This window comes from Ipomoea nil, unplaced genomic scaffold (genome assembly GCF_001879475.1).
Source record: "Ipomoea nil cultivar Tokyo-kokei standard unplaced genomic scaffold, Asagao_1.1 scaffold1074, whole genome shotgun sequence".
Classification (NCBI taxonomy): domain Eukaryota; kingdom Viridiplantae; phylum Streptophyta; class Magnoliopsida; order Solanales; family Convolvulaceae; genus Ipomoea; species Ipomoea nil.
In genome coordinates this window covers 2,298,908-2,323,891 of record NW_017617502.1, presented here as the reverse complement: position 1 = coordinate 2,323,891, position 24,984 = coordinate 2,298,908, and the positions used below count along the sequence as shown (strand labels likewise).

At 33.8% G+C, this 24,984-nt stretch overlaps 1 protein-coding gene across 1 annotated transcript; it reads left to right on the top strand.

Moving 5' to 3' along the window:
• Positions 1–11,103: 11,103 nt before the first annotated feature.
• Positions 11,104–24,738, top strand: LOC109182683. The gene is made up of 2 exons (XM_019332835.1): positions 11,104–11,302; positions 24,288–24,738. Exons 1-2 carry the CDS (start codon positions 11,141–11,143, stop codon positions 24,561–24,563), a joined length of 438 nt encoding a protein of 145 aa, XP_019188380.1. The 5' UTR covers positions 11,104–11,140; the 3' UTR covers positions 24,564–24,738.
• The last annotated feature ends 246 nt before the right edge of the window (positions 24,739–24,984 follow it).

Sequence of the window (24,984 nt, the reverse complement as noted above, 5' to 3'; positions counted from 1 at the left end):
GGATATGCGTCCGATTAGAATTTATATTTGTTCATACAAAATTTAGAATTTACATTTTTATTGATTTCTAAGTACAATTCTCTTAGTTATTATTATTCATATTTTTAGAATTAATAATATATATATAATACAATTTGGAATAAATCAACTTTTTTTTTTTTTGAATGCTACTAGCTCTAAATCAACTTAATTATATCAATTTTTTCTATAAATTCATCTAAATATGTACATGATTAGAGATTATATTAACCATACAAAATTTAAATTTAAATTTTGTATGTTATGAAAATAGATACTTGACCAAATATATAAAAGTCCAACTATATTATTATATTGTACATTTTAACATTTTTTTATTTTTTATTTTAATTTTAAATTCATAAAAAAAATTCCGTGCAACACACGGGTAAAACACTACATTTAAAAAAAAATACAATTTCATAAATATCATAAATTAATTAGTACAATATCATTTATATTTATAACAATTAAATAAAAAAATAAATAATTTCAAATATATTAACCAATGATTTCAAAATGAAACTAATATACAGTTACAAATAAATATAGCATGATTAGATTTACTTTAATTAGTTTTAATTCCCTTAATGATATGACTTTTCTTTATCAGTTTTTTGTGGGAGACTAAGGGAGTGTTTGAGTTGCTGGAAATTATTATTATTTTTTGAATACTTACTAATAAAAAAAAATTAAAATATTTTTTACCCCCCTCCCCTTCCCCCAATAACATGTGTAAGTCTTATATGCCCGCATGGGTAGCTCAACTGGTCATAGAGGTGAAACTTTGGAAGAATGACTAGGGATTGAGTCTCACCAGCGGCAGTGTGGGAGCAACCTCTCAAAGTGAGGGGGGTTCCTTGTGCGCAATGAGCACCGGTCTAGCCTCTGTGATTAATGTTCAGTTGAGTCACCATGATTTAGAACCTCCCACCGCCCGCTCTGTCGGGCCGGGGTGTGGGGGGCCCTTAGGGTTGGGGTTCAGCCTTTTTGAAAGAATGTGTAAGTCTTATATTTTTAAAAATTACAATTTGATAAATATTATAAATTAATTAGTAGAATATCATTTCTATTTATAAATTATAATAATTAAAAAAATACATATATGTGAACCAATGATTTCAAAATGAAATTAATATACAGTTACAAATAAATATAGCATGATTTGATTTACTTTAATTAATTTTAATTTCCTTAATGAAATGGCTTTTCTTTTATCAGTTTTTTATGGGAGGCTAATGGAGTGTTTGGATTGCTATAAAATATTTTAAAATAAAAATTCATACTAATAAAAAATCATTTAAAAATATTTTTTTAACCCCTCATGACATGTGTAAATCTTATATTTTTAAAAAATACAATTTGATAAATATCATAAATTAATTAGTACACTATCGTTTTTGTTTATAATAATTAACGAAAAAATAAATAATTAAAATATGTGAACCAATTATATCACAATAAATCTTTCAAAATTTAAAACAAAAGAACGGAAATTAAAAATAGAACGAAAATATTTCAATAATAATATTCTACAATATCAAGTAAAAGTAAATTAAAAATGAAAAGATAATATTTCAATAATATTATTCTACATCATCAATAGTAAAGACATATTTTAAACAATAGTAAAGGTAAATTAAAAATGGAACAGAAATATTTCAATAATAATATTCTACATCACCAATTAAAAATAAAACTAATATTAGGTAAAAATACCATTGCATATGATATTCTAATTGATTAATTGACGGAAAATAAAAAGAATAATTGGTTGAAAATTAATATGATATTACTAATTGACTGATATTTTACGATGATATATTTTCACCCGAGTCACCCATTATAATGGACTGAAGATGTTAGCTATAGACGATGACGGACAAGATTATGTTGCTACTACCAATGTCGTATACAATATGAGGTTTTAATAATGTGTAAATACAATTGGTGATATTATGTTTTTTTTTTAATGACAAAATTGCTATATATCTACACACACAAAAAAAAATAAAATTTTTTAAAGCAATTTAGACAAAAAAAAAAAATTCATACAAATGAATTAGGATAGCAATTCATTCATATAACTGAGTTGCTAAAGAATGAGCACGTTTGCCTAATTTATAAAAATACTAAACAATGATAAATAAAAGCTTCAAAGTTACAACACTGCATGCGTATATCTACACATTAGCTATTAATTTGAGCAATTATTTGTTTAAATTCAAGCAACGATAACATCAAAACATATAAACGATCCAAACTATATCTTCAATTGCACTATATAATATTTAATGTTCTAATTTAAATAATTATATATCAATCCAGATATTCTTAATATATTACAACAAATTCACGGGCGAAACCATATCTTTAATTGCACTATATAATATTTGAGTTATTACTGAAAAATCAGTCTTTAATCACGGTTAATTGTATGTTACTTTTTTCCGAGTCACCCATCCTGATAGTATGATAGTTTTAACTTTAGACGATGATGGATAAAATTCCGTTACTACTACCAATGTCGTCTAGCTATAAAGAGATTTTCAATAATGTATAATTTAAGTCATTGATATTATGTTTTTTTTTTATATACAAAAATGACAAAATTGCTATATAGCTGATCTACATAGAAAATATATCTTCCGCATAAATAATTTATATAACTGAGTTGCTAGACAACGAGCTAATTAGCCCAATTAATACAAATTATAAACACTGATATATAAAATCTCTAAAGTTACAACACCGAATGCGTATATCTACACGTTAGCTATTAATTGGGCAATTATTTATTCGAATTCAAGCATTGATAACATCAGAAAACATAATCGGTGCAACTCAATTCTTCAATTATATTATATAATATTCGATTTTATAATTTATACAATTGTATATCGATATAAATATTTTTAAAATTTTATAACAAATTCATTCCGTGCAACACGGGCGCAAATACTAGTTATACCAAATAACTATTAGCTAACAGCTAATTTCCCAAACATCTTTCTATAATCAACTAATATAATCAACTAGTTATACCCTCTAATTAATCCAATCAGCTAACAACTATCCATTTACCAAACAGGGCCAAAGTCACCAACAATAGAACAATTTTCCTCCACGGTTGAGAAAAGCAAAAGTATATAAGAACATTGTTGACAGCAAGAACAATAATGATCCTAAGGGGAAAAAGGCTTAGCAAGACACCCCTGTTTGTTAAGATAAATATGGATGGGGTTCTGAGCTGATTGGGAGGAAGGTAGATCTCATTGCTCATACCGGCTATGCAGGCTTAGCACGCAAGCTGGATACAATATTCTCAATACCATAGTTGCAATAGGCGCTAGGTGCTAGTCGGACACTAGAGTAGCGTCTAACGGCCTAGACGATCGCTTAGGCGACTAACTAAAAAAAAAAAAAACAGTGCACGTGATAGGTGCATATATATATATATATATATATATATATATATATATATATATATATATATATATATATATACTAATTTTTTACGCGCATTGCGCGATTGTGATAATGCCCAATATTTTTTTTTAAATAATTACTTTAAAGTATATCAAGGCAAAATTATATTGGAATTGTTATAATTGAATGTTAAATTTGCGTATTTAAATAGGCAATTCTAAGTTTACAAATGCAAGATAATATAGTCAAGATTGATTATAATTGTCAATAAAATAATTGTATAGGTATGGTTGAAACCAAATACGGAACATAAGGGAGAGCAAATAAAAATTAGGGCATAAAATATTAAATATATACTAATATTGAAGAGTTAACTGCTGATTGCCAAACAAGGACATTGCGAGATTGTTTCTCACTTCAATTTGTGGTGTGATTTGAATACTCTTTTTGTCAATAAATTCCCAAGTAGTTAATATGATTGGCTTAATTATATTTTATTATTATTTTTTATTTTTTAAAACAATTATTATTATTATTATTATTATTATTATTATTATTATTATTATTATTATTATTATTATTATTATTATTATTATTATTATTATTATTATTATTATTATTATTATTATTATTATTATTATTATTATTATTATTATTATTATTATTATGTATACCCTTAGGTCATTTTACATTTTAATCTAAATATCTTTTTTTTTTCAAATATCTTTTTACCCACTGTTGATATAATTCGCTGGTCAAATTTGCTAATATAATCCGCTAATGCTAACCGCTAATTGCTGATTGTCAAACAAGAAAATTGCGAGGTAGTTCTCGCTTCAATTTGTTGTATGATTTGAATACTCTCTTTATTGTCAACAAATCCCTCAAGTAGTTAATATAATTGACTTTATTAATTATATATTTTTATAATTTTTTCATGGTATTAATAAAATACTTGGTAAATAAATATATAGGGCATTATTTTGTATTATAACTTTGATATTTATTTAAAAAATAGTGCACAAAAAAAGATAATAGACAATGTAGTGAATATAATAAATTGATGAATTTGAATGTAAAGAATTTTTACATTGGAAAATATAAAGACAATATAACTAATAAAATTATTTCTCTTAATTAATTTATTGATAATGATAATTTTTTTTAATAAAGACATTGTAAGGACAATGTAGCGAATATAGTCAATTGATGAATTTGAATATAAAGAATTTTTATATTGGAGAAAAATAAATACAATATAACTAATGAAATTATTTTTCTTATTTTAATTTATTGATAATGAATATTTTTTTTTTAATAAAGTCATTGTAGACACATAATTCTAAATTAAAGAAAAGCATATGTATTATTTTTTGTTGTAGCTACTAAATTATTATTTAATTTAATAATTTAATAAGAGTAAAATAGAGTACTAATTATGCTAACTTTGGTTGGGATGTGGTTTGAACCTAAAACCTTTCTTATTGAAATCAATGAGTAAGTTAATGGTGAACTAACAGAAATTAATGGAAAAGTTAACGGATAATCATATTCATTAAGGATAAATTAGTAAATCTTAAGAAAAAAATTAAAATATGATCCATCTGAGCCACTCATTTGATTAAAAATTTTGACCGCCATTTTTTCTACCCATTATAGGCCTAACTCTCTTGGGCTCTTATTAGTATATATATATATATACTAATAAGAGCCCAAGAGAGTTAGGCATATATATATATATATATATATATATATATATATATATATATATATATATATATATATATATATATATATATATATATAAATGAAAAAAATTAGCAAGGCTGAGTCAACATGTTAACTCGACTGAAATGGATGAATTAACTTGGTCGAATTCGGCCTAGTCAGTCGAGTTAGGCGCTCGGCGGGAGCCTAGGGGGAAAATCGACACGGTCTATGGGCGCATAGCGCCGTTTAACCGGTGCCTAGGCGGGATTTTTGTAACACTAGGTATAGCGTAGGATAGGATGAATCCAAATTAGTCTAATCATGCTGTTACGAATAAAGTGTAATGGTTTTGATATGCCGAATATGTATTTGTAGATCCCCCAATTTTATTTTATAGGTCTAGTAGAGTCTTAGACCATGATCGGAAAATTATTTTATTTACAAAAGAGAAAAACAGTGGAAGATGCATGAAAATAGAAGAAGAAGATATAAAGCCTAAAATCAAGAATTTGTCTGGAGAAAATGACAAACTGAAGAAGAAGATGAATGATATGAAATCACGTCAATGCTACTCAAAGAAATATCCCAGAAGAATTTTCGTGAAGAAAATTAAGATTGGAAGATTGCATGAATTTTACTTGGAGATCAAGCATCTATGGAAAGAAAGGAGTACATCAAAGATGATTGGAGATTTAACCAAGTTGTATGGATGAAGTGGAAGATGCTTGATATGATATGCGAAATGGTTCAAGTTTGATTCTCATCATCAACAATTTTACAAGGTAAAATTTGAGAAGCCAAATTTAATTCACTTGGGAGCCGATTTCATAGGAATTGAAATTGGGAGCTAGTTCTGAGAAATTGGAAATGGGAGCATTGAAATTGATTGAAATATTGTAGTATGAGATGCAATTTCAAAATGGGGACCAATTGGGAGCCAAATTGAAATTGGGACTCCCAATTGAGATTGTAGTATGGGATGCAATTTCAAAATGGGGACCAATTGGCGGATATTGAGGAGCATGTGATGCAATTTCAAAATGGGGACCAATTAAAAGAAGACACCCCAATTGGGAGCCGAGATTGTAGTATGGGATGCAAAAGAAGACATTGAGGAGCATGTAATGCAATTTCAAAATGGGGACCAATTAAAAGAAGACATTGAGGAACAATTGAAATGAATTGAGATAAAATTAAAATTCAATACCAGGAGAAGTTTGGGAGCCAATTTCGAAGTCAAGGTCAACATAATTCAAAATTGGAAGTAATTGAAGCAGAGTTTGGGAGTCAATTTCGAAGTCAAGGTCAACATAATTCAAAATTGGACATAATTCATTGGAAGTAATTGAAGCACCAGGAGAAGTTTGGGAGCCAATTGCAAGTCAAAATCTTGGGAGCCAATTACAATGGAGAAATTCAAATTGGGTGCCAATTACAAGTCAATTGAAATTGGGTGTCAATTACAAAGGAGAAATTCAAATTGGGAGGAAGTTCAAAGCCAGTTTGAAACATCAGAACACCCAGACGTGAGATCTCAAATTGGGTGCCAATTACAAGTCAATTGAAATTGGGTGTCAATTACAAAGGAGAAATTCAAATTGGGAGGAAGTTCAAAGCTAGTTTGAAACATCAGAACACCCAGACGTGAGATCATAACACCCAGACGTGAGAATGAAGAAGATGAAGAAAAACTTACAGTGAAGAATTTCTCACAAGAAAAAAATACTAGTCTAACTAATATGGGATTAAATTGAAGAATATTTTTAAATCCCAAATATACAAGGACCACTTCAGAGCTGATCAGAGAAGCCATTCTACACCAAAACAGAGACCCATATGTTCCCACCCAACGTAAAACCAGAGGAATATCAGATGAAGTTTGGGTACTCATTTACATGGAGATGAAGCTCTAACAACGGCTATCTTATCTCTTCTGACACTTTGCAGAAGATAAGATAAGATCTTTGACAAAAAGATACAAGAATTCAAAAATGAGATCGTCTCTTTCCAACGGGCAGATTCTCATTACCAGCTATAAAATGATGAAGATATGAAGACTTGAAGATGTAAGAGCAAGGGGAACGAATAGGGCAATTGAGCAAAAATCTCATTTGGTACAGAGCATACCAAAAATCTTCAAGTGAGAAGTGAGAAAAGAAAAAGAACTCAGAGAGCTTCAAAAGAAAAATATTATGAGAGTTCTTAAACAGAGCTAAACAGAGCATAAAAATCAAGTGCTTTACTTGATATATTCAAAGAGAGAAAACACTCAGAGCATTCAAGAGAAATCTTTCAAAGAGTGTTACATCTTCATCAAAGAGACCTGCGCATCATTGAAGATCAACTACAGAGTCTCAGAAGTTGGAAGCAAGACAACACTTGTTTTGGAGCAAAACAAGAGAAGGGAGGAAAGTAGCACGGAGCTGCGAAATCTTGGATTTTCACACGGAGCTGTGAGATCCGAAGCAGCAGTGTCGGAGGCACTGGGCGTGATTAGTGCGGGCTTTGTGATCAAAGCACTAGATCACGGGATACGTTTCTACCAGAGTGTGGAAGACGGGGGGAAAGTAACGCGGAGTCGTGAAATCCTGGGATAGTAGCGCGGAGACGTGAAACCCGAAGCAGCAGTGTGGTGTCACTGAGCGTGATTAGTGTGGGCTTTGTGATCAAAGCACTAGATCACGGGAATTCATTGTATCTTGGAACCAAGAAGTGGTAGATATAGTGAATTGCTCTTGGAGAGAAGAGCAAGTGGAGTAGGAGGATTACACCACCTCGCGAACCACTATAATTGTCTTGTGTTCTTTACTGCTTTCTTTACTTACTGCTTTTTACTTAATTGCTCTACACGAGATATACTGCTCACACAATCTCACACACACTTTATCTTTATTTAATTCTGCTGTGCAACATACTCTAACAATCTAGTTAAGAGTTTTGGTTTATCTCTGGCTTAGCAATTGTTGTGCTGTGCGAAAAAGTTTGAAAGTCTATTCACCCCCCCCCCCCCCCCTCTAGACTTTCACCTTACCTCTTTTGGGACCAACACATGCCAAAAAAAAAACATAATTTATGATGTGTTCTCATTTATATGTTAAATTAGTTTTTTTTTTCTTTAATAATTTTGAGGTTATTTTGTAGTTGCAGAAAGTTCGTACTTTATGCAGCTTCGAAGTCAAAGGGACGAGGATAATCAATTTAAGGACGAGGACAAGCAATTTAAGGACTTCAAGACAAGCAATTTAAGGACTTCAATGACAAGCTCTATAAGGACGAGCACAAGCTTTGTAAGGACGAGGACAAGCAACTTAAGGACGGGCTAAAAATCTAAAAAAATAATAAAGCAATAAGGACAGGGTAAAAATCTAGAAGAATAATAAAGCAATCTATTATATTTAATGTGAAACATCATAGAATTTCTGTATTTGAAGTCAAGATCATATTTTGAGATAATGGCGATTTTTCTGTTACCCCTATCATGTAAAGGGTTAAAGACTATATGTCATTTTTTAATAGTTAAAAGTAAAGCACATATTTCACGTTCTTATTGAATATATAATTAAAATTTAAAAAGTATTCTTATTGAAGTAGTGAATAATTATTTGATTTTTTCTCATATAAAAAAATAATGTTTTATCATTTTTGTGGAGCATTAATAATTTAAAAAGTAATTTTAAAATCTTCAATGAAATCTAAACTAATAAAAACATAATTGAAGATATCTTTCAATTAATTTTACAATAAGAAAATGATGAAAATATTATACATGTTTAAAAAATCAAAATATTATTTATTTAATTATAATATCATCATATGTTTAAATTAATTAATTAATTATAAACTTCTGCAAATTTTGAAGTACTATAATGATAATATATTAATAATTAAAAGACATATGTTCCAGCACCTCAACTAAATGATCAAAGGCAAACATATTTTTAATAATGACAGATAACATGAGATCGCTAATGAGAAAATAAGTAAACGAAATGTAATCCTTGTTAAATTAAAGTAGTACAACGATGAGAAATGTATAAACTATATTAGATGAACAGTAATTAATGTAATTCAAATACAAAAGAGTCCTAATACTCATCCCTCAAACACATGGTATACTAGCAACCTGTAGCTTGTAGAAAAGAAAATCTAAGAATAGGTAAAACTCTAGTAAATATGTCGAAAATCTAAGACTAGATAAAATTTTAGTAATTAAATATGTCCGCAAGTTGATCTTTTGTGGAGATAAAATTAACTTGAATGTCTCCGTCTTTAGGCATGAACTAATATCTTTAAGCTCTTTATGTATTTCAATATCGTTTAAACCATCAACGTCGATTGAGATAATAAATAGATAACTCCATTAGCAATTCTTTAATGAACACATAATGGCATTTTTTCATATTCATATACTCATACTTCAGGAGGAAATAACTCAGTCAATTGCTTACTCCTTCAAGTCATATAAGCCTTTGTAATTCAAAAAAATACATGTTGCAATTTTCATTTCTTTTCTCATTCTGAGAATTATAAACCCATCAGGTATTTTTCAAAATAAACATTAGCGTCTAAATTATCCGGACATGACGTTCATCAACTGCATATCTAAATTTATTATTCTGCAAATGATATTATATAGTGGAACTTATAATTATATATATATATATTTAATATTAATAGTGATATTAGTGATATATAATATGTTTTCTATTCGAACTATTTTATCTAATTAATTATATTTAATATTTTGTAGAATTTTTATTTGTAACATTGTATTTTTTATTACTCTGCTATCAACATATAACACGTATGAAACAACTATTAGTACGAAACACATTTTTCACCAATAGCCATTTTTACTTGCATATAAATCCTATATCAATTGCTATAACCATATAAATATATTTCTCATACATAAATATGTTTTACTCACGCCAAAATAGATTTTATAATATATAATAGGTATAACATTCCACCACAAAATAATCACAAGTTATAACTTCATAAAATTTCATAATTTACCACCAAATACCACTAAGTCAGAGGAGGAAAAAATACCCAGCTAGAGCCATTACTTCAGCCCCAGCGATAAAAAAAACCAACCAAAGACCAATCCAGTTGGCTCGAGATCAATTCCAAGTATTTTTTAATATTAATAGTGATATGAGTGTTTTATAATATCTTTCTATTCAAATTATTTTACCTAATTAATTATATATACATATTTTTTTAAATTTTATTTTGATATATTTTAATTTTCATCCTAATTAACAATATTTATTACTCGACCTCTAAGTAGTACTTTTCAAAATATTTCATTAGTTTTTAATATTTCGCCCCCACCGCCTAAGATTTTAGGATCTGTCCCTGAAAATGAGAGATCTATTTATAATCGAGAAAATGTAACTTCCACCCTACAACAAACTCCATTAATATTTATTATATTCAATAAATAAATAATTATTGAGGATGAATAGTAAGAGTTTATCCAAAATGAACATTGTATCCACTTTGAAGATTCAATATTATATTTGAATTTAATTTAATTAATTATAATTATTTAAATTCAAATATAATAAAACTTAGTAAAATATAAATAAATAAATAAATATATATTGAACTGAGGAAGCTGTGGAGCTGCGGTGGAGAGGAAGCTAAGGTGATCTGATGAGGGAGAGATTATTGAATTGAGTGGAAGAGGAAGAAGCAGTAAAGCAATGAATTAACGAAGACCAATGAATTAATTTAAGGAAGACCAGGCCAGATCCACATTTAATTATTGATTTAATTTGTGATAAATCCGATGAAAAGTACTATACGCAAATTAAATTAAATTAAATTAAAGCATCCTATCCTATCCGGCCTAAAACAACGCAACACCACAACTAACCCTTAGCTTTAACTATAAATACCATTGCCCATATATACACACAATAAACACACCAAACAATAAACGATAAACGATAAAGATAAACAATAAACAATAATGGCGGCTGCCCAGAAGTTTGTTGCAGTGTTTCTGGTGTGCATATTTGTCCTCGCTGTCGCGGCAAGGGACAAGGAGACACTTAAGAGCGAGGACAAGTCATTTAAGGACGAGGACAAGATTCTTAATGATGAGGATAAGCTTCTTAAGGACAAGGATAAGGTTCTTAAGGACGAAGGACAAGGATAAGGTTCTTAAGGACGAGAATAAGGACGAGGGCAGCTCGGCTCTTAAGGCCGAGGGTAAGGACGAGGGCTCGGCTCTTAAGGAAGAGGGTTTGGCTGGTAAGGATGAGGGCTTGGCTCTTAAGGCTGAGAGCTCGGCTCTTAAGGAAGAGGGTAAGGACGGGGGCAAGGCTCTTAAAGACGAGGGAAAAGCTCTTAAAGACGAGGGCAAAGCTCTTAAAGATGAAGGCAAGGCTCTTGAGGATGAGGACAAGGCTCTTAAGGACGGGGTAAAAACCTAGAAGAATAATAAAGCAATCTATTAATATTTAAGGTGAAACATCATAGGATTTCTATATTTGAAGTCAAGATCATATTTTAAGATAGTGTCAATTTTTCTTGTCACCCCTATATCATATCATGTAAAGACTATATGTCATTTCTTTATAGTTGAAAATAAAGCTCATGCTTCACGTATTCTTATTGAATATATAATCAAAATTTTATCATTTTTGTATAGCACTAATAATCAATGTTGCAAAAAACATTAGGCGCTCCCTAGGGGGCGCCTTGGCGTCTGATTTTTTAATTTTATTTTATTTTTAATTTTTTTAATTAAAAATAAAATTAAAAATTAAAATTTTTTAAAATTTAGTAATAAAACATAAGATTTCCATAGTTATTTCTCAGAAACTATTTAAACTATTTAAATACATAAAAAACTAAAATTAAGAGTTAAAGAAGCATTTTTTTGAGAAATTAGTGGACCAAACCGTCTTCGGCATGCGGTGGATATATCTCGAAAAAATTTGTCCAAAACGAACAACCGAGTCAAAAGTTATGTCTTCTCGAACTTTTCGCAATTAAAACGCAAAAAAAAAAAAAAAAAAAAAAAAAAAAAAACTGTCGCCTAGACCGCTTAGTTGGCCGGTTGCGGAGGCCGATTTTGGCCTTCGCGGCGGCCTAGCGCCTAGGCACCGAAATAATCGGTGCCTAGATGCGATTTTTGCAACCTTGCTAATAATTTAAAAAGTATGTTTAAAAACTTCAATGAAATCTAAACTAATAAAAACATAAGTGAAGATATCATTCAATTAATTTTACAATAAGAAAAGTAAAATATTATAAAAGATCAAAATATTATTTATCTAACACTGGTTTGATTTTATTTTCACTATAAAATGTATTAATATTGTTGATCATGGATCTTACAAAATGCAATGAAATCCCCCCATTCACTCTCTTTCTTAATTACAGCAAATTTTGAAGTAATATAATGATAATATATGAATATTAAAACACATAATATATGTTCCATGCACATCAACTAAATGATCAAAGACAAATATTTTTAATATTGACAAGTAACACAAATTGGTAATGAGGAAATAAGTAAATAAAATTTAATAAGTAAACGAATTTAATCCTCATTGAATTAAAATAGTACAACAACACTTTTTGAAAGGGTTGGTGAAACATGACTCTTTCAAAAAATGTTAATATTATTATTATTATTATTATTATTATTATTATTAATAACCAAACATACTTGATTTCACAAATAAAATATTTGATATTCTAATAATAGTTTATTTCATTTTTGAATTGTATTAACAGAGTGAACCAAGAGTACAAAGACCTAGGTATATATACAAGACCTATGTACAAATGTGACCTGTAGCTTGACTCAAGAAAAGAAAACCTAAGACCTATGTACAAATGTGACCTGTAGCTTGTCTCAAGAAAAGAAAACCTAGGACCTGTACAAATGTGACTTGTAGCTTGTCTCAAGAAAAGAAAACCTAGGACATGCTAAAACTGTGTAAATATGTCTCTTTGGTAGAGATAAAGTTGACTTCAATCTCTCCTTGGCAACTTTATCTCTCATAAAATGATAGTCAATTTCAACATGTTTAGTGCGAGCATGAAAAATAGCATTAACACACAGATATGTAGCACCAAGATTATCACACCACAGCTTTGGAACTGAAATCTGAGTGATGCCAATCTCACGTAAGAGGGAGAGAACCTAGATCACTTCAGCACAAACATTAGCTAACCCCTTGTATTCAGCCTCCGTCCTTCGTAGAGGATCTTGCAACAGTTCTTTGCTTCTTGCATACCCAAGGCATAAGATTTGACCCAAGAAAAATAGCATAACCACTGGTTGACTTACGATCCTCAGGGCAGCCAGCCAAGTCTGAGTCAGAGAAGGCATGCAATTCTATGGATTCAGATTTTCGGATACGTAAACCATAAGATAGAGTCCCTTTGACATACCTCAATACACACTTGGCTTGTTCCCAATGAGTGACCGTAAGAGCATGCATGTGTTGACAAAGTTGATTGACTGCAAAGGATAAATCTGGTCTAGTGATAGTAAGATACTGAAGAGCTCCAGTCAGACTTCGATATTGCGTAGGATCATCATATAAATCTGTAGAGTTAGCAAGAGATTTCGAAACAGGTATTAGAGTGGATAGAGGTTTGCAATTAGTCATACTAGCACGTTTCAAAATATCCAGCATATACCGTTGTTGAGATAAAAGAATTACATCACTACATTTAATGGTTTCATTGCCAAGAAAGAAACCTGGTTCACCAAGATCCCTAATCTTGAAAGTAGTAGATAATTTTGACAATAAATAACTCACAAGATTCGGATCACTGCCCATCACCAGAATGTCATCAACATAGACAAGAAGATAAACATAAGTAGAATTCTGGGAGTAATAAAATAGTGACACATCTGTTTTCGATGCCTCAAATCCAACAGATAATAAAAATGCGTGAAGACGGTTAAACCAAGCTCTTGGGGTCTGTTTCAACCCATACAATGATCTCTTCAACAAGCAGACATGATTAGGAAATTGAACATCAATATATACAGGTGGTTGCCGCATGTAAACAGTTTCAGTCAAATTACCATTAAGAAAATCATTACGAACATCTAGTTGTCTCACAGTCCAACCAGAAGATATAGCTAAAGAAAGAAGTAACCTGATTGTGGTTGGTTTTACAACTGGACTGAACGTGTCAAAAAAGTCTTGACCAGGAACCTTATTAAATCCATTTGCTACCAACTTGGCTTTATATCTCTCAATTGAACCATCCGCTTTTCTCTTGGTTCGAAAAACCCATTTACATCCAATCACATTTTGATCAGGTTTAGACAGAACTAGACACCATGTCTGATTCTGCAATAAAGCATTAAATTCCTCATCCATGGCCTGGCACCATTCTAGTGTTTGACAGCATGTGTGTAACAAGTTGGATCAGTGGTGCAAACCTAAGTTGTCAAAACTGTAACACCCCGTGTTACGGCCTCCAAATCCGGATTAATTATGGAATTAATTCCGTTAATATATAATTAAAAAGGATTTAATTAGACTAGAATTCCTTTAATTAATTGATATGGTTCACAATAGACCATGGACCCTTATCCCTAGCACAACTTCAATCCCGTCGGAAATAGGGAAAGTGGGCCTTACTATTCCGATTCTAGTTAGGATTCCTGAATCTATATATAGGGGATTAGAAAGCATTTAGAAACCCTACCACGAATAGCTCTGCCACCCAAAATATTCCCTTAGGTAATCTAGCAAAGGAATTTCCCCTACCGAGCCTAGGAAGAATCAATTGGGAGGAGATCTTAGAGAAGAACCTTAGTAGCCAAGGGAATTTGATTAAGGGCTAAGAGGTAATCCATGTCTTAGAAAACCTATTTTCCTTGCTATTTTTTATTGATTGGCTCCGTTGGTTGATTGAATGTGTGATTTTGTATGTATATCTTGTTAGACCTTGTCTCTAGGTTTATATGGTGAATTATTGCTATTCTTGATGGCCCTATGTGGTTATTGGTTTGATCTTGTATTTAATTATGTCTAGAGCTCGTCCCTAGGGTTTATATCATGAATCTCGTGTTGTGATGTTCTTGGTATTCCTGGGTGGGTTTATGCATGCTCGGGTGTTGATTCTAGTCTAGGACTTGTCTTTAGGGCTTTGCATATAGATTTCTTGATGTTCTTGGGGTTTCGGATGCTCCTGAACCGTTATGTGATTGATGTCGAGTCTTGACATGTTTAGGAATCGTGTTAGAATGTAATTGGAATGATTCTTGGTTCAATCTTTGTTAATCGAATCCGTGTTGTTATTGATACGTGTTGGAATGTGTTTGGACATGGTTTTGGGTTCCACGAATGAACACCGAACCGAATATTTACCTTCGTACCAGTGGGGGGTAGGTGGGGGGAGCGAACCCCCGCCACATACCCGCGGCCCTGACTGCCCGATTCTAGCGGGCAGCCGGTGGGCAGTCGACTGCCCGCCGGGCACCCGTTGGAAACTTGGCTGCCCACCGACGGGTGGTCCTCCACCCGCTAGAATGTGGTGGTGCAGTGAGCTGTTTTTTCCCGTTTGTCGTTTCCCCGTGTCCCGTTGTACCCCGTTTGATGTTTATGAGTCTCGTACGATGTTTTGAGTACCGTTCTAGGAATTTGTATGTAGCATGTGTCGTTTGTTATTGTACCTTGATTGTTATTGTTGATTATACCATTGAATGATGATGGGTATTGTGATCATTGTGCAATGATGGTTGAGATCGATGATAATGAGATTGTGATTGGTGGAAATGAATTGTTGGCGGATAGCACAACGAGTGCTCGATTATCGTGCTAAAGGCATGAACCACTCCTTAGACTTGCTGGCTAAAGGCTTGGGTCAGGGTATAAGCGCCGTGGTGCCATGTCAGAGTTATATGTGCTGACCCCTTGATTATAGTGCTATAGGCACGAATCATGCGAATGGCACTTCTATGCTACCATGTTAGTGGAATTGTTGGTGGTTTCAGTGTGGGGTATGCGTGCTCCGGAGGAATAAAGGAGGCGATATAAGGGTGGCCTGGAGGTACAGGTTGGAACTGATATAAGGATGGAGAGGAGTAAAGGTTGGAACTTGGTATAAGGTTGGAAGATGGATTGTGTGCTTTGATGATTACTTGCTAATTGATTGTCATTGGGTCCCATTGTTGCCTTTAATTGCTATTTATGAGCTTACTTGTCTATTATGCCTTGCAAACGTAGGATGCATGCTAGTATCTCTATAATATTTGAAATGTTGCCTTATTGATGGTGTCTCGAGTCTTGATCCTGGTTTTAAAGTTAGAGTTGCTCAGGATTATATATTGATACTGCTAATTATCACGTAAGCAATAATTAAACAAATACGAGATCAATTAAAGCAAGTAAATATCTTTATTGATCCCGGTGAAGGCCCTAAGTACAATCTACTTGGTTGCTCTGAGTATCGACTGACTGCGGTCGGGAATCTCTAACAACAACCTATCGATCGTCCAAAAGTCCCTCACACTGTAGCTACTGTGGGTATTTATAGCCGCTGCGCCGGAGACACAAATCCGGCCGTCCGGCATGCTCTCCACGTAGCCACCACGTGTCATCCTCCCGGGTGCCCTGTCTGTCGTCGCAAGGAGCCGCCACGTGTCCTTCGTCAGCTCTCTCGCCAAAGGGCTAGCGCTCGGTGGTCGACACTGCTGCTTGGGCCACACCCGGTCGGACCCCGACCGAGTTCTTCACAAGACGCCCGACCTGTTACCTGCAAAGACAAGAAGAAAAGGACAAAGGCACATCGGTCGGGGTAAAGCTATGTCGGTCGGGATATTCCCTACCATATATGTATTCCAGTTTCAAAATGATCTCCTATATTTATATTTATTGTACTTAACATGTGGGAGTGGGTTACTCAGCATTATTTGTTGACGGTTGCTAAGACATGTTTTTCAGGTGATGATCAATAGCCAAGGAGCGCGCTAGTTGGACTTGTAGCCTTAGTTTAGTTAGTACTGGTGCTGATGATGGCCTGCGTGCCTTGGCTTGTGTTTTGAACTTATGGATTTTATGTATTGGTTAGTTTAGCCTGTGCACCTAGGTTCTCAAACCTAGGTGTGGCATAGGACCCCGACTCTCACGAGTAGTTTATGCTCTGTTTGGATGTTTAACGATAGATTGCGTTATTTATAAAAGCTTTTAAATGTATTAAAAATTAGGGGTGTTACAAAAACCGTAAGAGGTGCGCGAGACTGGCTTCGTGTTTCCATGTCATGGGTGCGGACATTCGGCTGAGTCGACCGGCCCCGTGGCCGCCCACGCGGACGAGCAGCCACCGAGACAGCTTGCTGCGCTGTCTCGACTTCAATAGGCGCTGCTGGCAGTGTAATGCTGGTTTGTTCGGTCTAAACTGGTGCAGTTGGTTGTGCTGATTCGACTGAGTATGAGTAGCGTGAGTGGTCACCATGGGATGAAGAATAGATGCAACCCACGGTTTATCATGGGAATCTGAAATTTTCTGCACAAAAATTTTAGTAGCAAAGGGAAAAATAACTTCGTCAAATCTGACATGTCTGCACACGAACACCTTATTAGTCTATGAGTCCATACATCTATACCCCCTAAAAGACTCCGGATGACAAAGAAAGACACATAGAGAGGACCTATAAGACATTTTGTGACGATTATAGGGACGAAGATGTGGATAATACAGACAACCAAAGACACGAAGAAAAGAATATGAAGGAGGGGATTTATGCAATAGAGAATGAGGACTGGATTTATCTAAAATAGCAGATGGCATTCTGTTAATTAAATAAACCGCAGTTTCAAATGCAAAATCTCAAAACCTAGATGGAACAGACGCACGAGCCATGAGAGTGAGACTAGTTTCGACAATATGTCTATGTTTTCGCTCTACACGGTCATTTTGTTCGTGAGTATAGACACACGAGTGTCTATGATAGATCCCTAATTTTGTGAGAGATGAATGCAACTTTTTGCACTTGGCACCTAAATCAGATTGGATAGATTTGATTTTATGATTAAAGAGTCTTTCAACAAGAACACAAAACTTCTCAAAGATATCATAGAGATCAGATTTCTGTATCATGGGAAAATACCAAATAAACCGAGATAAATCATCAACAAAGAGAACAAAGTATCTATAACCATCAGAAGATAAGAGAGGAACTGGACCCCAAATATCAATATACACTAAATCAAGAATGTTGGAACTAGAAGTATCAATACGTGGTAATGGAAAAAGAGCAGATTTACCAATTTGACACGCATTACATAGACTAGAACTACAGCGAATAGCACTATTAGACCCAATAACCGAACAAAATGGAAGAACACGATTAAGGACACAATGGTGTGGATGGCCCAAACGATCATGCCAGACAGAAGGAAACGCATGAGCTGAAAGAAACGCGGAAGGTGACGAACTAGGAATTGGTAGTGTGTATAACTGTGACAACCCAAAATTTAATTTTATAAATTCGGTTTTAAGAAATTCCAAAATAGCATTTTTCACTCTATAAAAATTTTTGTGATAAAATCAGTGTTTGAATAAATTATTTTGAGCCATTTTTGAATAAATTCAACACCGGGACTTAATTTAAATCTAAAATCCTAAATTTTTGGGTACATTGCATACCAAGTTTTTGATCCAAAAGTCAATCTGAGTGAAACCGAGAGAAATTTGAGGAACCTAAACTAAGTGGTTGTCTAGAAAGTATTTTTGGAAAAATGCATTTTGACACAAAAACTATTTTAAACCATGATTCTAAACCTTGGTCCATGAAGCTTGGTGAACCACTAGACGCCACATCTCTTTGCTTGATATTTTTGCAAGCTAAGCTAAATTACCCTTTTGCCCTCTTCCAATCATGGGCATTTCTCCTAGTGTTTTGGACTCTATAAAATGCCTCTTTAGCTTCATTGTGTTCTCCTGATTTCTTCCTTGTTTCCCCTAAGCTCTTGTCTGCCAAATAAAAGAAAGAAATACAGTAAGTGTTAGCCTTCATCTCCTCTATTCATTTTCTATCCTAAGGTTCCCTTCTCTCTTAGCTTTCAATCTATGAGGTTTGTTAGGCTGGGCTTATGTTGTTGTTTGAGCTGTCTAGGTGGTGAAGGAGTGGTGTATGAGTAAAGTGGAGACTGAGATCCACACAAGGAAGAAGAACAAGAAGAAGAGGCAACAAAGGTATAACCCCCTGGCAAGGTCTGTTGGCCAGCCCCGTTGAGTGGTGGACTATGGAAACGGACCATGGTAAGGTCCGTTGCCAGGCTTCGTGGCTTAGCGGGGCTGAGTGGTGGGGCTTCTCAAGCCTCGTCACCAAGCCCCGCCAGGCCAAAAAGTTACTGGCCGGGCCCTTTGAGGCTCAGCTACGCGTTGTTCAGACTGGGACTCGTGGGCCCTTGAGGCTTGGGGACTCGGGCTCGTTATAACACACTCGTGGAAATTCGGTTCGTTGATTTTGGAATTGTGAAACATAATTTATATATGTTTTTGTGAAGAGTATGTGTGCTGTGTTGATAATTTTGGCATGTGAAGCATTCCAGTGAAGTGAAATAAGCATCAGATTATATCTTATGATTTGAGAAACATGTTAATTACTTTTTATTTGATTTAGAAGCATGTGAAATTACTTGCTAGCATCTACTGAAGAGTTTTGCTGAGCTTTGAGATTTATTGCTTAAGAAGTACTGTTTTATGAGTTTACAGTGAATAGAAATGAGAAGCATCAGACTTAGTTATTTAATTGAAGAGCATGTTAATGGTTTGATTGATAAGAGTATGAAGCATGGACTCTATTTGTTAAGTTTTGCTAGAAAAGCATGCCTAAAACGTCTATTATGATTTATTGAGAATTTTGCCAAGAATATTAAATGTTGAAGTGTACAGAGCATGTTCTTCTTGAATGCTAGATTACAGTAAATGAGATTATGTTGAGTATTTTGAGTTCAAGTACATGTTGAATACTTGCTAAATGTTTGCCAAAGAAGATTAGCTAAGTTATGATTTATAAGCATGTTTATGAAATTGTTGAGAGTTCACAGTGAAAGAAGTTTTGAAGCTTACTTTACAGTAAAGTGCATATTTGAGCATACCATGTTTTTAAAAGTGCATAAGTGGCCAATGTGAGCCTAAGTACTATTTTAAAAAATCTATATTTATTTTGGAAAATCATTATCTAGTTGCATTGAGAAGTCACATGATATTTGATTTCCAATTTGTAAGAAAAGAGAAGTTGTTGAGAAGCATTGTGCATAAGTTTGCATGAATAAAGTTGTTGCATGAGAAAGAAGTTGCATAATATATATATATATATATATATATATATATATATATATATATATATATATATATATATATATATATATATATATATATATATATTGTGAGGAAAACGATATTTTGGAGGACCGTTAGTAATATGTCCTTTCGGAAGAAAAGAGATAAGATCGGATAGAACCGACAAAACAGTAATGGACATTGCGAGCCGACAGACTCAACATGTAACGAGGTCGATATTCCCGAGTTACGAGGTTGGAGACTTCCCGTCGGGTTTGGAATCCTGGTTAGGGGGTGTGCACACTAAAAGTACCATACCTGATTCCACAGAGAAAGAAAGATTAAGAACCAAGAGAGTGGTTCTGTGGGCGAGTAGAGTATTAAGCCAGCTAGATTGTCGAGCATGTATAGGTTCATTCATGAGTGTGAAGGTCCTACCTTGCCCACGAGTATAAAGAAAGCGAGTCATTGCGACTCTAAAGAAAGCGAGTCATTGCGGCTCTAAAGAAAGCGAGCCATTGAGACTCTAGAAAAGAAGAGCAAAGCGAGTCATTGTGGCTCTAAGAAACCTCCACGGAAAAATATTATTTTTACAAATGAGTGTATATGTATATCTATCTATACTTATATTAAAGCATCATGTTCATTTTTATTGCATGATCAAGTATGATTGCACGAGATTGCATAATGAGTATGATTGCACGAGATTTCATAATGAGTATGAGATTGCACTAGCATATTGAGTATATGATCGCATGAGATTGCATAATGAGTATGATTTCACGAGATTGCATAATGAGCATGAGATTGCACTAGATTGCATATTGAGTATATGATTGTATGAGATTGCATAATGAGTATGATTGCATAATGAGTATGAGATTGCACTAGATTGCATATTAAGTATATGATTGCATAATGAGTATGATTGCACGAGATTGAATAATGAGTATATGATTGCACTAGATTGCATAATGAGTATAATTGCACGAGATTGCACTGGATTGCATATTGAGTATATAATTGCACGAGATTGCATAATGAGTATATGATTGCACTAGATTGCATTATGAGTATGATTGCACGAGATCGCATAACGAGTATATGATTGCACTATATTGTATATTGAGTATATGATTGCACGAGATTGCATAATGAGTATATGATTGCACTAGATTGCATATTGAGTATATGATTGCACGAGATTGCATAATGAGTATATGATTGATTGTATATTGAGTATATGATTGCACTAGATTGCATGTTGAGTATATTATTGCTCGAGATTGCATGATGAGTGTATAATAGCATGAGATGGTTTAGAGATTATATGATAGCACAAGATTGCTTATTGAGTTAAGTGTTAGCATGAGATGGATTACTGGGATGTATGATGATTTAAGATTATCGACAAGATAAGTATGTGATAGTATGAATTTATTGATGAGCTAAATAGTTGTGAAAGCATGCCTATTTGATAATTAGGTTGTAAGTATATAGAAACCTTATTGAGCATGATTAGTGGTTGCTGAGTGATTGAGTTTGCTTGATCTAAGTTTGAGAACAAATGTTTTCCAAAAGTATATATTGTAGTACTTTACAGGGTTGAGTGGCGTTATACTTAGCTTCATGCTAACGCGTTTGTTTTCTACTTGTTGTTTCTTAACCCCTTTCAGGTGGACCCAGTTTGTGAGAGAGTACAAGTTAGACTAGATTAGCATAGATAACTAGTTGTAGTCTAAACTCTTGATGTTATTACTTTTTGAGATTTGTAGTTGACTACCCTTGTTTTGATGGTGCTGGACACCGGGGTCTCATCCCCTAGTTTGATGGATGTTAGTAGACTTTAATGTTTAGTTTGATTTATCCTTAGCCTGTGCAATCATCGTGAAGGGTGATTGTGGCGGTGACACCTCTATTAAGTTGTTTAGTAAGTTTATTCCGCTGCTTTAGTTTATCTTTAAAGGTTTAGTCTGTTAATTAAGTTTCAAAAAAGTGGGGTGTTACAATAACCCACCAAAACTACTGCCCCGAAGAAGAATCTCCTTGGTGTTATGTCCTTCACGACAAAAAAGGATGGGTGAAACTCAAAGAATACTTTATTATCAGTTGCAAATTTTTGAACCGATAATAAAGAGGTAGATAAAGTGGGAACATGAAGTATATTAGACAAATAAAACGACCTAGAGGGGGTATGAAAAGATGCATGACTAATATGACTAATAGGCAAACATGTACCATCACCTACACGGAGTGTGTCATTACCATTATATTCGTCCGAGATAGAGAGTGCCGCTATATTCGAAGTCGCATGATTCGTTGCACCCGTGTTTGGGAACCAAGTATGAGAGTCCGGTGAAGAATCTGAAGGAGCTCCATGATAAACCATATTAGCCTGTGGATCCTTCATACCGTTTGTAACACGTATGTGCCGTGTGCCCGAAGTTTCCACAAATTTGACACTTCGATTGGCGATTGCTGTTCCTACCACCACGACCACGACCACCGCCATTCTCGCGATGACCGCTACTACCGCCGTGAGACTGCCCGGAGCCACGTCTACCACCGTGCGACGAGCTACCTCTGTCGCGCTGCTGCTGCCCGGTTTTCTGGACAAAAAAAGCTGCCTGCGACGGTCCTCCACTGCTGGCGATGAACTCCTCGGCACTGAGGAGGTTCGAGAATTCATGAAGGGTCACCAGTGGTCCTCAGACATTGAGAGAAGATACAAGATCCCGAAATTCAGGCTGTAAGATATCAAAATATCTCATTAGTTTTTAATATTTTGCCCCCACGATCGAAGAATTCTGGATCCGTCCTTGGAAATGAGAGCTCTATTTATAGTCGAGAAAATGTAACTTCCACGTGAGCAAAGGTCTAGCCTCTGTGGTTCATGTTCAATTTTTTTTTTTTTTTTTTTGAATGCTACTGACTCTATTACATTGTAGTATCTGTTCAAAGTGGTTCATGTTCAATTGAGTTACCATGATTTACATTCTCCCAGATGCTCTGTTGGACCGGGGTGTGGGGGGCCTTTAAGGTTGGGGTTCAACCTTTTGAAAAGAAAATGTAACTTCCACCATACAACAAACTCCGTTAATATTTATTATATTCAATAAATAAATAATTATTTAGGATGAATAGGAAGAGTTTATCCAAAATGAACATTATATCCACTTTGAAGATTCAATTATTATATTTGAATTTAATTTAATTAATTATAATTATTTAAATTCAAATATAATAAAACTTAGTAAAATTTAAATAAATAAATAAATATATATTGAACTGAGGAAGCTGTGGAGCTGCGGTGGAGAGGAAGCTAAGGTGATCTGATGAGGGAGAGATTATTGAATTGAGTGGAAGAGGAAGAAGCAGTAAAGCAATGAATTAACGAAGACCAATGAATTAATTTAAGGAAGACCAGGCCAGATCCACATTTAATTATTGATTTAATTTGTGATAAATCCGATGAAAAGTACTATACGCAAATTAAATTAAATTAAATTAAAGCATCCTATCCTATCCGGCCTAAAACAACGCAACACCACAACTAACCCTTTGCTTTAACTATAAATACCATTGCCCATATATACACACAATAAACACACCAAACAATAAACGATAAACGATAAACGATAAACGATAAAGATAAACAATAAACAATAATGGCGGCTGCCCAGAAGTTTGTTGCAGTGTTTTTGGTGTGCATATTTGTCCTCGCTGTCGCGGCTGATGCGGCAAGGGACAAGGAGACACTTAAGAGCGAGGACAAGTCATTTAAGGACGAGGACAAGATTCTTAATGATGAGGATAAGCTTCTTAAGGACAAGGATAAGGTTCTTAAGGACGAGAATAAGGACGAGGGCAGCAAGGCTCTTAAGGCCGAGGATAAGGACGAGGGCTCGGCTCTTAAGGAAGAGGGTTTGGCTGGTAAGGACGAGGGCTTGGCTCTTAAGGCTGAGAGCTCGGCTCTTAAGGAAGAGGGTAAGGACGGGGGCAAAGCTCTTAAAGACGAGGGAAAAGCTCTTAAAGACGAGGGCAAAGCTCTTAAAGATGAAGGCAAGGCTCTTGAGGATGAGGACAAGGCTCTTAAGGACGGGGTAAAAACCTAGAAGAATAATAAAGCAATTTATTAATATTTAAGGTGAAACATCATAGGATTTCTATATTTGAAGTCAAGATCATATTTTAAGATAGTGTCAATTTTTCTTGTCACCCCTATATCATATCATGTAAAGACTATATGTCATTTTTTAATAGTTGAAAATAAAGCTCATGCTTCACGTATTCTTATTGAATATATAATCAAAATTTTATCATTTTTGTATAGCACTAATAATCAATGTTGCAAAAAACGTTAGGGGGCGCCTAGGCGTTGATTTTTTTATTTTAATTTTATTTTAATTTTTTTATTTTTTAATTAAAAATAAAATTAAAAATTAAAATTTTTTAAAATTTATTAATAAAACATAAGATTTTCATAGTTATTCCTCAAGTAACTATTTACAAAAGTGGTTTAAACCATCTAAATAC